This window comes from Limanda limanda, chromosome 11, assembly GCF_963576545.1.
Source record: "Limanda limanda chromosome 11, fLimLim1.1, whole genome shotgun sequence".
Classification (NCBI taxonomy): domain Eukaryota; kingdom Metazoa; phylum Chordata; class Actinopteri; order Pleuronectiformes; family Pleuronectidae; genus Limanda; species Limanda limanda.
Window position 1 is genome coordinate 2288901 of NC_083646.1, and position 14538 is coordinate 2303438.

The 14538-nt window shown below is 42.4% G+C and overlaps 1 protein-coding gene across 1 annotated transcript; it reads left to right on the forward strand.

Moving 5' to 3' along the window:
* Nucleotides 1-382: 382 nt before the first annotated feature.
* LOC133013501 (retinoic acid receptor beta-like) lies at nucleotides 383-12219 on the forward strand. The gene is made up of 8 exons (XM_061080456.1): nucleotides 383-593; nucleotides 4430-4584; nucleotides 5289-5430; nucleotides 9141-9307; nucleotides 10872-11048; nucleotides 11500-11704; nucleotides 11787-11945; nucleotides 12095-12219. The coding sequence occupies exons 1-8, from the start codon at nucleotides 383-385 to the stop codon at nucleotides 12217-12219; spliced, it is 1341 nt and encodes a 446-aa protein (XP_060936439.1).
* Nucleotides 12220-14538: the final 2319 nt, after the last annotated feature.

Below are 14538 nucleotides of genomic sequence, written 5' to 3' on the forward strand. Positions count from 1 at the left end.
TCCTTGCGGGGTCACCTGAAGGTCACCACCAGCGGAGGAGGTTCACGCAGAGTTCACGCGCATACATTAGGTAACACAACGCTGCTGTGACGTAACCAGCGTCGAGCAGCTCGGGACGTGCAGGCGATAGAGGAGGAGGAGAAGGAGGAGAAGAAGGAGAAGGAGGAGAAGGAGGAGAAGGAGGAGAAGGAGGAGAAGGAGGAGAGAAGTCCTGGATCTAACTTTGTTGTTCTGAAACAGATGTGGATGCGTCAAACCGCTGGATTCTGCTGCTGGACGTGCACACGCCCCCTGTGCGCGCGTCCGCCACGTTAGATCTGTGTTTGCGTCCGAAGTGAAGAAGGAGCTGCGGAGGATTCCTCATTCCAGGATCCCGGAGAACATGTTCGATTATGTGGAGTTCCAGTCGTTCGCACCCGGAGTCATCATGGACCTGTACCGCTCATCCAGCCCCGCCTTCGCGCTGCAGGACCGGGATCAGGACCGGGACAGGGATCAGGACCGGGACCGGGACCAGGACCAGGACCAGGACCTGGCAGCCTTCTTCCCCGAGCTGATCGAGTCGGACTGGCAGCAGCACCGGTGCTCACAGTGTAGGTGGAAAATAGAAACTGATGTTTTCTTTGGTTAACACTAGAATCTGCAACGCTTTCCTGCACAACAATACAAAACCTGACTTCAAAAATGTGACCTGCATGAAGATAAATAACAGTTTATAATTTTTAGAGAGGACAATAATCCATCTCTACTGTGTTTTATAACAAATTGGACGCACAAATCAGAATAAGAAACTTCAAATTGTCCAAATATCAGTGCAGGACTTCATCCACACGTCTGTCGAATCCTCAAATCTTTGCAACACAAAATTAAAACATGGGAATTTGTCTAAATTAGCATTTTAACAGCTATTTGAGTAAATAGCTTTGGTTTCGCATTAAAAGTCTGGTTGTGTTGGACAGAATCAGACTGAGCCTCAGGTCCAAAGGGAGGTGTCCATGTTCTGGAGATAAGGCTGAAGTTTGCAGGATGAACTCGTTCTGTTGGGTCTTGTCTACATCCTGGTCAATAATCAATACATCAATGATAATTTGAGGAGCAACATTCCTGCAGGTTTAGTTTGAAAATCAGATATGATTGACAGGCTGATCCCGAGACAGTGCAAATGTAAACAGTGAAACAATCTGAGATAGAAATGAGGCAATAAAACCGACAGCAGAGATAAAGAGACGCAGATTAGAACAAATAGACGAGATAAGACGGAATAAAACATTTTAAAGTATAAATTATATGTTTAACACTCAAATCTGTATGGAATGTTTATTGTTGTGCTTAAAAACAAAGTGAGTCAATTCAAAACCTTCAGGAAACCTTCAAATTTTTATGTAATATAATAAATTTACAGTTCAAAAGTGTGTTACTCTTACCAAACCTCAGATTTGTTCAGTTAATCTTATATTTACGATAATGTTGCTACATCTGGATGAAGTCAACACATCATATCATTTTAGTTATTTGATTCTAACCCATTAACGAGCAGCAGATTGTTTACAACAAACTTAACTTAAGCTTAAAGTGGATAAAAATGCTTTTTAATGTATTTGTCAACAAGTAGAACTTCTCCTGTGAACATCCACAAGTGGAAGCTGCTGTGCAAAAAGATAATTAACGTCAATACAGTAAAAAACAGTTGTAATAATGTAAAATAGTGAGACTTGTAGCTGCATGTAACGTGTTGTGACCTCTTCGCTAAAAACCAGATAGAATCAGTAAAAGCAAAGTGTTGAATTCTCCCTTGAGGCAGTTTTCCTGTTGACTTTGCTGCTGCAGGATCTTTTATGTTTCACCAGTAGAAAGTGTTTGAAAGCAGTGGAAACCAGTGCAGTGTACTGGTTGACCGGTGGTGGTCTGCGTCTCGGGCCGGCCCGGTCAGTCCGGGGTCACCGCGGGTTCACCGGACGGTCACTGGCTCAGGAGGTCAGAGGAGAGCCAGACACTTCCACCGGAGGAACATGGTCTCGCTTAAAGTACAATAAACTTTATAGACCCTTAAGAGTACTTTGCAAGGTACAGAAGTAATAACAGTTAAACCATAACTAGTAGTAAATAAAGTAAATAAATAAATGGGCCCATAAGTTATACACTATTACTTATAGCACGGTTATACCAAAAATATCTTCTACTAAAATCTATTCGTCCAACTTGACTATGATGTTTAAAATTAGTTTTAATTAAATATTGGAATGTTTGACAGAGATTTGACCCCAATACCTTTCTCTTTGATGGTTTATTTGTTTATTTGTTATGTTTGTCAACAAAACTTTATTTATAAATTAAGATGTTTAAGAACATAATGCCACAATGAGCCATTATACCATTATAATATATAAAAAGTTGTTTCCCAGAGTTTTTAAAGTGTCTCTAAGTCAAAATATTTTCACACTTTAGTGATAAAACACAGAAAAATGTTAAATAACCAGATTACAACACATGTGAAATAATGCGTCTGTGAAGTCAGAATCATCTTAAAGTTCATGAACACAGAAAAATGTTTTTATTTTGATTTACACTTAGAAATAGAACAATACAAATAAAAACCTTAAGCAGCTTGTAGCATCTCTAAATAATCTTAATAAATGTTAGTTTTTTTCACACCAAGCAGCTGCTTCCTCTTAAACTTTATCTTTCCCTGAGAATTGTTTTACACCCCCTAAAAATTCTTTCTAGGTTTGAATCCTTGACACACATCAAACAACACCAACTAAATTGGGGCTGGGGCAACACCCCCCCTCGCCCACCTCCCCCGTCCCCCTCATCACTTCCAGCCACCCCCCCACCACAGACACTTTCTGTTCCACCTCCCTCCCTCCCTCCCTCTCATCACTCACCCGGGGCTCGTGGCCTGCTCCTGCATTGTGTGGTGTTGGGGGGGCGCTCGGCCTGATGGGGGGAGTCCACGTTTGACCCCCCGATTCCAGGTTCAACCAGGGGCCGCCGGTTCAAGGGGACGGAGATGAACAATTTCTCTTTCTCTTTTTTTCAAAATGACTCCCTTTGTTTTTTCCGCCAGCGCCGGCGGAGGTGGTCGGGTGGGCGGCGGGGGGGGGGCCGGGGGGGCCGGGCGGGAGGGCGAGTCCCGGCTCAGAAGTGGGTTTTAAGTGGGAGAGCGCTGCCTGCTGGGATTGATGGAGGGACGTTTTTAGACATTTAGCCGGATAAAGAAAGGAGGTTAGAGCGTAAGCGGTGATAGAGTGGCAGAGTTTACAAGAGGAGGGAGGTGGATTCAGAACAGAGGATGAGGCCGAAGAAAAGAAAATGAAGAAACCGAGTAGATCTGTGACGCTTCAAGGAAACTAAAGACTGAAACTTCTTCTCACTTGTTTCTCCGGCTTCATCCACACGAATACGTTTGAGATTGAAAATGTTTTAGAAAATCCATGCTCTTACTTTTACTTACTGCAGTGGAGACATTCTACTTCCTGTTTACACCGGCTCATCCATAGACATATATAAAGACTAGATGTCTCGTTCGACGGAGCCGGACGTCACCACATGGCGGCCATCTTGCTAGGGGGCAGCTCGCTCACCCATAACATTGTGTTGGTAGTGGTAAATAACCATAACTTGCTCAATTTTCAACCGATTTTGAAACGGTGTGGTTTGTTATAAACGTCAGAGATGTAGATATGACACTGCATACTTATGAATAATTATGTTGTTTTCTAAAAAAAATTAATAATTTATGCAGTGTCATAACTACATCTCTGACGTTTATAACAAACCAGACCGTTTCAAAATCGGTTGAAAATTGAGCAAGTTATGGTTATTTACCAACACAATGTTATGGGTGAGCGAGCTGCCCCCTAGCAAGATGGCCGCCATGTGGCGACGTCCGGCTCCGTTGGTCGGCAACGCAGATGAGACATCTAGTCTTTATATATATATCTATGGCTGCAACTACTTCTTCGCTGACCCGTACTCTCACTAGTTTCTCCGGCTTCATCCACACGACTACGTTTGAGTTTTAAAATGTTTTTCAAATCCTTGCTCTTACTTTTACTCATCTGCAGTGGAGACATTCTACTTCCTGTTTACACCGGCTCATCAGTTTCATGCATCTCATTAGATTTTTCAGTTTTTCATCCCGATGCTGTGAAGATCGGAGCCTCAATGAAACGTTATAGGGTTGATTCCCCGGAGACACTAATGTTCAGAGTCTAACGATATGAGACAGTTGCACCCCTCCCCCCTTTCCAGCACCCCCCCCCCTTCCAGCACCCCCCCCTTCCAGCACCCCTGTCACATGTGCAGGACCTAAACAGGAAGTAGCTTCTTCATCCAGATCCATGTCGTCCCTTTTTGTCGTTGCCCCTGTGATCCACCAGTGTTGTGAGGTGTGTGTGTGTGTGTGTGTGATGTTGTGTGTTTGCAGCAGTGGGCAGTCAGAGCTCCAGCTCCAGCTCGGACGACCTCTTCGCCAGCCCCTCCTCCCCGCCGCCGCCCCCCCGCACGTACAAGCCCTGCTTCGTGTGTCAGGACAAGTCGTCCGGGTACCACTACGGAGTCAGCGCCTGCGAGGGCTGCAAGGTAACGTGTGGGCGTCGGCCTCAGCGGACACGCAGGTGGTTTGTAAACCACAGCGTTAACAGGACAAGACAAATAATTATGTTGATGCTTGATAATGTTTTACAGGATTTGTATCATTATTTTCTGTTGCATTTGTCAGCAACATGTGGTAGAAGCAACTTTCTACTATATAACTCAAACACAGGACGTTTTCCATTTTCCACAGAACATTTCATTTCCTCTTGTAAATAACCTGAAAATTTTCTTCTGAGATTTGTCTCATTTGTTTTCAATGTTTCTTTATTTATTAAATTCATGTTTTCATCTCTGATATTAGAAGAAACGGATCAAACTCTGCAGTGACTCACATTTTACTTGACAAGAAAATAACATTTAACTTATTAGTGTTCTAGGAATGTTCATATTTATCGTAAATTATGTTGTCGATTTTTGATTTCTGACATTGACAAACAGCATTTATCAATATCACAACATCCATTAGGTGGATTTGCTTAATATTTTGCAGCCAATCATTGTTCCCACATAATGAATCCATTCCGCTAGCGCCACCACCAGGTCAAACTGTCACTTTTCTAGTTAAATAATCAAAATATCTATGAATTAAACATTTGTAGTCATTACACATTAATACAGGATGTTGTGAACATTCCTCCCACGACTTCTTGTAACTTAAATCATTAACGTCTTCTCCTCCCCCCCCGCAGGGCTTCTTCCGCCGCAGCGTGCAGAAGAACATGGTTTACACGTGTCACCGCGACCGGAACTGCATCATCAACAAGATCACCAGGAACCGCTGCCAGTACTGCCGGCTGCAGAGGTGCTTCGCCGCCGGGATGTCGAGAGAGTGTGAGTGTCCGAGACTCGTTTACTCTGCTGATGATCACGTGGCGTCTTCAGGGAACAAGTCGTTTCGCCCTCGAGGGAACGAGAACGACCCTCGTTAGAGCTCAGATTCCTCCGCCAAGGTTCAGCTGTTTCCTTTAATGCCAAATTCACACTCTCATAGTCATCAGTCCCTTAAATATGTAGTCATAGTAAGAACTTTATTTGTATAGCTCCTTTCTTTTTATATGCTATATTCTTTTTTATAGAATATAGTCATAAAACCGTTGAAGATTCATATGAAGTGTTGATTATCTGCTGAATCCACTTTATCTCAGCTACACGTTGGTGGTAGATAAAGGTCTCTAACACTGTTTATTGCTGAAGATTGGTGGGAGAACCACATATGAAACCACTTTAAATCTACTAGATGTGGATTTTTATTCTAAATCACAACAAATTGCACACACTCATATATTAGTTTCCCTAAATATACCAGAGTATTCGTTTAAATTCATGAATGATTCCCCGGGAAAAGAAAAAGCCATAAAACTCAAGGTTAAAGATTGTGAAAGAATATCCCAGATCCGCCCCATTTACCCAGAAGCCGAACTTTAATGATTTCTGTCTTGGCCCGTGTCCCATCCTCTCACCGAGGTTTTGTGTAATCCTGCTGACAAACAAACAAACAAACAAACAACAAACAAACCAACAAACAGACAAACTCACAGGGGTGAAAACATGACCTCTGAGGTGGTAGATCTTCAGAGAGGGTGACGTGTGACAGGTGAATGAAAGGTCAGTGTCGTCCTGTGAATCATTGACTCAGGTTTTTCTTTAGTGTTTCATAACTGATTTTATCAAACCACAGAGAAATGAGAGAACGTAGACAATAAAAACCTGAATACATAGATTTATTGTGTTCTGAGATTAGAGAATTAAATTTCTGAATGAGAAAAACCACAAAAACAACAACTGTGCAGTGTATTTATCTGAAAACATCATCTTCTCTTGTGAGATACTGGAGGACAGACAGGAAACAGGTTCAGAGATATTCAGTTAATGGTTCGACCGGCCGGGAATCGAACTGTGTCGCTGTTCAGTCGCCCGGAGAATTAATCTTGTAGCTAATGCAGAGGATTTTTTAAAAAGGTTTAAAAGTTAAAATTATCACAAAGTCACCACATTTGGAAAAGTTGATAAATCACTGTTATCTGTGTTCAGAGGTTACGTCTTGTTTTTATCAAATCTCTTCATCTTCCGTTACATCATCACTTCCCATTCTGAAGAAGTCAGAAAAGCGGTTTCCCAGCTAACAGAATGTCTTATGAAACAACCTCATGACACAGATATTGACCCGGTCATCTGATCGACCTTCGGTGATTCGTGTGTCTTCAGACCAGCAAGATGTTTATGGACGCTTCCTCACAGACGCTCTTATCTCCTCTGGTGCCGATTATTGAAGCTGAAGGCAGCGAGACAAACGAAAGACGACTAATCTCAGTAAACTTAGGTTAAGAAGAAAAAACATGAAGGGGGAAATGATTCATATTCCTCATAAAAGTCTCATATGTCCCACCTGCTAACATGGAGGAGGCAGGGTGTATGGCCTGTACTGCAGTCGGCCACCAGGGGGGCGATTGAGACACTTTGGCTTCACCTTTTCTGAGCTTTAACGTCGTCCGTCTTTAAATACTCCGTCTGTTGTGTCTGTGAATGTGAGCTGTCCTCTCCATAAGCCCCCCCTCCCCTGTGATTCGCTGACATCCTGTCCTGGGCGTGACCTTCCTCTCGCCGGTCAGCTGTGATTGGCTCCCTGTGACGGGATGAGCGCTCTAGATAAAGGACGAAGCTCCGAACACTGTGATCCCAACGTGCAGAACAGAGTTGACCTGAAAGCACCTCAGAGGACGGACGTACACTTTGTCCCACAGCGTCTGAAACTCAAACATTTTGTATTAATCAATGTTTTCCATGAATTTTACATCATTCTTCTTCGCTCTCTGGAGACTGAGGAAGTTCTCTGCTCATATTTGTACATTTCAAACTCATTTCCCGGTCCTGAGCTGCCTCGGCTGCACACGAGAAACACGGTGTTCAAACCCGGCAGAGCAGTGACCCAGATAACCGAGCTGGTGTTACGCACAGGGAGCCGGTGGCAGTGATAGGGCGACAGCGGAGGATCCACCCAAACACATGTTCCTGTTGTTGCTCCTCCACGCTCAGACACACACACACACACAAACACACACACACAGTCATTACATAAATACAGCACATCACATGGAGCAGACGGATGCCGTGTAGCTGCTTCCTGGCTGCTGCGGTCGCTCTGCAATACGAGCTGAGTCGCCGTGTTTACACAAGGAGGCCGGGAATTAGGGCATCCACGCAGAGGAGGAGGAGGAGGAGGAGGAGGAGGAAGAGGAGGAGGAGACTCGCAGTGAGGAAGGCAGACACCGAGGTGTTGCGTAATCCTGAGGCTCCCTGGACATGTGCGAAGCCGCCTGAACCAAGTCACTGTAATGTGATGACACTGTTACCCAAGCCGTTACGAAAGGCTAACCTGGTTCGGGCTCCAGGCCGCGGCAGCCGGCTCCACGTGCTCCCTGCCGCGGCAGCAGATGATTCACTCAGATCAGCTGCTTCATTTAGAGTCAGTTCTGTTCCAGTTACAGGGAAACCTGCTTTTAATGAGCTGAGCCTCAGTAACAAACACTCAAACAACAGCATGGAGAAAAGAACCTTGAAGCTCACGCGCACTTGTTTTAGTGAATTTACTGTTTGTTATGTTTTTCTTCTGACGTAGAACACTGAGCAGAATAAAAGACTAAACGCACCATATGAAATTAAATCAACCTTTAGTTTAACATTGAGGCAGAGAATTCATTTACTATGAATGAGTCAAGAAAATACACAAAACATTCCAAGAAAACCCAAATAAACCGAGACATTTACCAAAAAAAAGTAAAAGTAAAATCGTTTGGATGAAATTCTGTCTTTTTATATCAGGAAATATCAACTAAGAGAAAACTGTGGCTGCTCCTGATGTGCAGGCAGATCCAGGATATTTATTCAAATTTTCTCAGGGAATTATTCATGGATTAGTCCTATTTAGGGCACTGATATTTATGAGTGTCTGTGATGCGGTGCAGCTTTATAGGAAGTGTTGGCCGTGTAGTTATGAGCTTTACATCCTGAACAGAGCTTCAGGTGACGTGTCCCTGAACAGTTTTCATTCTCTCCTCCTTCTTCCTTTAACCATATTAGTTTTAGGCTGGTGTTGTACCTAATAAACTTACAGCTGAGTGTATACTACAAGTATTGAGATTTCTGCAAGGAGACCCATAAGGGATGTTTGTGGGGTAGTGCAAATATAAGGGAATGAAATAATTAGGATGAATCTCTCCATGATCAAACCCTGATACTTGACAGTTAAACCATAAGTAGCTGTAAATAAACACAATTAAAACCACATATTTAATAACTTACAGCTGAGTTTATACTACAAGTATTGAGATTTTTGCAGCCAGACCCATAGTGTATAAATGCAAATATAAGGGAATTAAATAATTAGGATAAATCTCCTGAGGATTGATACTTGACAGTTAAACCACAAACATGACGATAAGTAACTGTAAATAAACAGAAAACACAATTAAAACCACATATTTAACTGTGCTTTTGAGTTCTGCGCTGATTGTCTTGTAACCGGCGTCTTCCTGGTTCTGCAGCGGTGAGAAACGACAGGATCCGGAGGAAGGGGAAGAAGGAGGCGGTGAAGATGACGATCGTGGAGACGTACGAGCTGACGTCGGAGCTCGGCCTGATCGTGGAGAAGATCTGCAGAGCGCACACGGAAACCTTCCCCGCCCTCGGCCAGCTGGGAAAATACACCACAGTGAGTCGTGACACCAGATCTGACTCTTCATAGATAAATAAATAATCTGCAGAGGGGGGGAAACATCAAAGCCGTCGACTCCAGCCAGTGATTCAGTGGATTCACGTGTGTGTTTTATGCATCACAGGTGAATGATATCATGGATTTTGATCACGTGTTTCCAGTTTGGTTGTTAATTCGAGATCTCAAACGCAAAAAAAACAACGGGATCTACACGTGAGATTTTGCAGAAACGTCCACAAAGCTGTGGCGTTTTTTCCACTTATGGGATTACTGGAGTCTGAAAGCCTCATGGGAAATGTAGGAGTGTCGTCTGTGATCCGTAGTAAAGAGGGATTTAAGATGTCTGAGGGCATTTAAAGCTCAACACGTGATTTATACTTAGATCCTGAAAGGTCAGAGCTCGATGTCACAGCGGCTGAACACACACTCCTGGTTTTTACATCCATGTTGAAAAACCTTCAACGTTTACAAACTTATAATCAATAATAAAGAGGTTAATAGAGCAACAGCGCAAAAAACAGCCATGTGTTTAGGATAACTAACAATAAAATATTGCTTATTGGATTAACCTCAAACGTCTCATATTCTAACTTGATGATAACTCGTTTTTTGATTCATGCAGAAGTGTAAACAAACCTCACGTCCAGTGTTAGAAGAGTGAAATGTGAAATATAAACCACAGGAGAGGATTTAACTGAAATGTACACGAACTGTAGCTGTCGTGTTTCTGAAAGTATGAGCTGAACTTTCTCTTTGTGAGATTTATCAACACTGGACAGAGTCAAACATCTAACGAGCCCCAAAGACCTGCATCCATCAAAACAAGGAAAACCTGCTCGTCCCTTTAGAAGAGAGAACAGGCCCCTCCCACTGTTATGAAATACATCAAACTGTTAAAACATACAAGGGCGTGGCCTTTCCACAAACACACAGACTCCTTGACTCAGTTGTTTGTGTTTTAATGAGTCAGATGAAATCAATGACGCTGAAATAATGAATAAGATCACGACAGAAACATCTTCTGCATAAACACAGTCTACTTCCTGGTTTCCGATAAAGATCATTAACTATATACGTATATTTAATACTTCAAAAAGTATATTTTGAATTAATTTGAAGATTTTACAGATTAAAAAGATTCAATATTTAAGTTAAATGATTTTAAGTCATAGTTAAAACATGTTTGTGCCTAAAAATCCATTACATGGTTTTCTTTGCGTGGTATTGTAAATTAAATATGTAAAATGTATAAACTCTAGTGTCTTTACGTCCACAATATGGTTCTGATGAACTCATGATGTTTGGTTCTGGTGTTTTTAGTTCATTGTTTTGGTTTTTACAGGATAAATTTCATTGTTTTGTTTCGGTCGTCAAGCTTATTTACAGTTTTCAGTGAAGAGGCTCTAATACCTATCGAACTTTTGAACTAATGTTGGACATATTAATCAGATCACGTCTTCAACAGATCTTTAATGTGTCTCTGTGGATCCTTGCTTCCTGAAACATAAACTTCCACTCCCAACAGTTAAAGACATTCTCCATCTTTGTCTCCCGCCTCCAGAACTCCAGCTCCGACCACAGGATCCAGTTGGACCTCGGGCTGTGGGACAAGTTCAGCGAACTCGCCACCAAGTGCATCATCAAGGTCGTGGAGTTCGCCAAGCGAGTGCCGGGTTTCACCGGCCTGACCATCGCTGACCAGATCACTCTCCTCAAAGCCGCCTGTCTGGACATCCTGGTACGTTTCCCCCTCCCTAAGGAAATCCATTCCTTTACTTTTGTATCTGCAATAAGTGGCGTATACAGGATGTGATAATGTCTTGAGCTGAGTCATTTCACAAATATGAGTCACACCTTCTGCAGCAGCCCTCAGGCAGAGTGAGTGACAGCAGCGGGGGGGCGTCACATACAATCACAAGCTCCGATGTGTTTCCTCATAACACACGTTTCCTCACTGAAGCGTTCAGGGACAATTCTTTACCTCATTTGATCGTCATACTCTACATTCTTCACCCGACACACCCGACTATTACACATTCCAACAACAACATGTCCTTTTATGTATGTAAGGCTTTCCGGATGTTCTGTTTCCTGGTGTCTACAAGTTATTAATATGAATAGAAGCCCCATGAATTAAACCTTGTTTCCACTGTTTTTCTTTTCTCCTCTGTTCTTCTCGCGTCGCTCAGATCCTGAGGATTTGCACCCGCTACACCCCCGACCAGGACACCATGACCTTCTCCGACGGCTTGACCCTGACCCGCACTCAGATCCACAACGCCGGATTCGGGCCGCTCACGGATCAGGTTTTCACTTTCGCCGGCCAGCTGCTGCCGCTGGAGATGGACGACACGGAGAGCGGGCTCCTCAGCGCCATCTGCCTCGTGTCCGGAGGTAAGAACCTCCCACGCACATCAATTCTCTGCATGTGTTTCACCTCAGGAGGCAAAAACGTTGTGTGTCTCCGTCTGCTCAGACCGACAAGACCTGGAGGAGCCGTCGAAGGTGGAGGTGCTGCAGGAGCCGCTGCTGGAGGCGCTGAAGATCTACTCCCGCAAGCGGCGCCCCAGCATGCCCCTCATGTTCCCCAAGGCCCTGATGAAGATCACAGACCTGCGCAGCATCAGCGCCAAAGGTCAGGAACCGGCGACTCGCTGAGAGGACGTTCTTCACACAGTTCTTCACCTGGTCTAATGAGGACGAGACGTGGCGTTAACATGTGCTGTGTGTGTGTGTGTCTGTGTGTGTGTGTGTGTGTGTGTGTGTGTGTGTGTGTCTCCTCAGGGGCCGAGAGGGTGGTGACACTAAAGCTGGAGATCCCCGGCTCCATGCCACCGCTGATAGAGGAGATGCTGGAGGATCTGCAGAACCTGGAGGAGCACCAGAAGAAAGGCTCGGAGGAGAGCTGAGCAGAACACACAGACACACACAGACACACACACACACACACACACACACACACACTCTGGTTTCTCGCTCCGAAGCAGCTTAAAGAACAATACGTGGTCTTCCCCCTGAGAGAAGCAACAGAGAACGATGCAGTAATGTTTTTAATCAGTTTAATGTTTAACACCTCGTAACCACGGATCTGTTATTTTCTGTATTTATATTTGCATGGATTCATTTTTGTCTGATTAAGTAATAATATCTTTAGCATTAGTCTCGTAAAGAGAGTGAACATATGGAATTTGAGCTTTTTACAAACTGTGAATATTTGTACCTGATGTCTCGATGTTTTTTCTTCACGTTTGTAAAAACAAAAGGGAAATTTAGGTTTTTACTCGTAACGGTGAATGTTTAAAAATGGCTTCAACAAAGTTTACAAGCAGATGAAACTGAGTTGAAGCCGGAAACGTCAAATTTAATTACAAAAAAACCCTGAAAATACAACAAATTAATACTTAAAACACAGAATTGTTGTCAACTCTCGGGCAGAGTTTTGCATTTTGCTGGAAATCTTTGTCTCTAGAAAGAAAAAGGCTCTAGAATAGAGAATGTATTCATACAGCCGAGCCTGTCGGGACCTCTCATGCTGGGTTCGAACAAATTGAAATGATCTTCGGCTTCGATTCGGTTCTTATCTACTTGATTTTTTATGCTGCACATGCCTGTAATCGAGGAAAACACCAGCTAATAATCTCTTTGACTCAATTCAATGAATGTTTTCTACATTTAAAAACAATTTTAATTTCAGAAAATAAGCCAATTTCTGAAGTGCATCAGTGTTTGATGCCTCATCACAGAGAGCTGTAATAAAATAATGTGAAATGATAAAAAGAACAACAGCAGTTTTATTAAAAAAGTACCTGATCACAGGAGATAAAGGATTATTGGTAATGTGGTTTTCTGAGGTGTGAGAAAACACAAAACTACATATTCAGCATCATCATCTAATAGATTTTAGCAAAGCAGGTGTAAAATACAAAATGGACTCAATTATATTTGTGCCTGAAGTACGTATGTTTTATGGAAAAGAATGAAATAGAAGTGTGTGAATTATTCATTTAGAAATTACAAAGTCAGCATCTTATGTACTGTAACACCTCATCTGTGCCTATACTACAAAAAACATATCTATGATTTTTATATACTTTGCAAATTTATCAACCTGGAAATGTGAATGTCTTCATTTTTCTCCCCCATGTCTCCTGTTGTATAGCATAACTACTGTGTGTACATATTATATCTATGATCATTTTCCACGATGCGTTCATTTGTTATAATACTAAACAGATTTCATCACATTTTTTGTGGCTCTATTAATTAAAAGTCTTGTGTAATTTTGATTTCACGCTTCCTTTGATGCTTGAGGCTTTTTCTCGTGTTTCATGTGAGGTTGTTTCAGGTCACATCAGCTGCACTGAACTGGGCTCGTACTGCCCCCTGTGGACCAGTGGCAGATACTGCACTGCGGTACATTGTGTCCCCATTGAGTTTGAGTACACTGAACGTGTAACTGCTTTTAAAAAATATATATATTCAGTATTCAATTCAGATATAAAAAATGAACAGGTTGATATCTGACCCATAAAGCATCCCTCCACTGCACTTTTCAAAGTTACATAGGGTTTCATAAATGGGTAAAAAAATAAAAACTCAAACAATTATATATTTAATACACACACACAGGGGCCTGTAGTATAAAAGGTTGACAGCTTTAAGTTACCAGTTTTTTAATCTTTACTTTCATTTAATTTAATAACTCTCTCTCTCTCTCTCTCTCTCTCTCTCTCTCTCTCTCTCTCTCTCTCTCTCTCTCTCTCTCTCTCTCTCTCTCTCTCTCTCTCTCTCTCTCTCTCTCTCTCTCTCTCTCTCTCTCTCTCTCTCTCTCTCTCTCACAGACCAATGTTGTCTGTATGAATATGAGAATGAAAGAACAAGGAAATTGTTGATTTTCAATCATGAATACTGACATCTGTAAATACACACTTAAATATATTTCCCATATTATAACACTCATTCTTGCCAGAAGTGCCTTTTGAGTACTTACACCTCAACCTTTAATTTCAAATTTTCTGTATCTTTTCTCTTCTTTCAGCTTTAAAATGACAAAGAAAACTTACAAAACAGAAACATGCATTTAAGATGACCTTTATTTTGAAAATAAGTATTTCGGAGCACATGTGAATGAAAGTCAAGTGGAAATACCTTTGGGCTGGTTTCTCACGTCTGATTTATGAAAAGTGATGTTGAACTGAACAGACGCTCTGTGTCTTATCAGCTCTTTG

What these genes read in the sequence shown, in the direction of transcription:
- LOC133013501 (XM_061080456.1), top strand. Translation starts at nt 383, where the DNA reads ATGTTCGATTATGTGGAGTTCCAGTCGTTCGCACCCGGAGTCATCATG. An exon ending in GCAGCACCGGTGCTCACAGT is followed by an intron (nt 594 to 4,429) that starts GTAGGTGGAAAA and finishes GTGTGTTTGCAG; the next exon opens with CAGTGGGCAGTCAGAGCTCC. An exon ending in CGCCGGGATGTCGAGAGAGT is followed by an intron (nt 5,431 to 9,140) that starts GTGAGTGTCCGA and finishes CTGGTTCTGCAG; the next exon opens with CGGTGAGAAACGACAGGATC.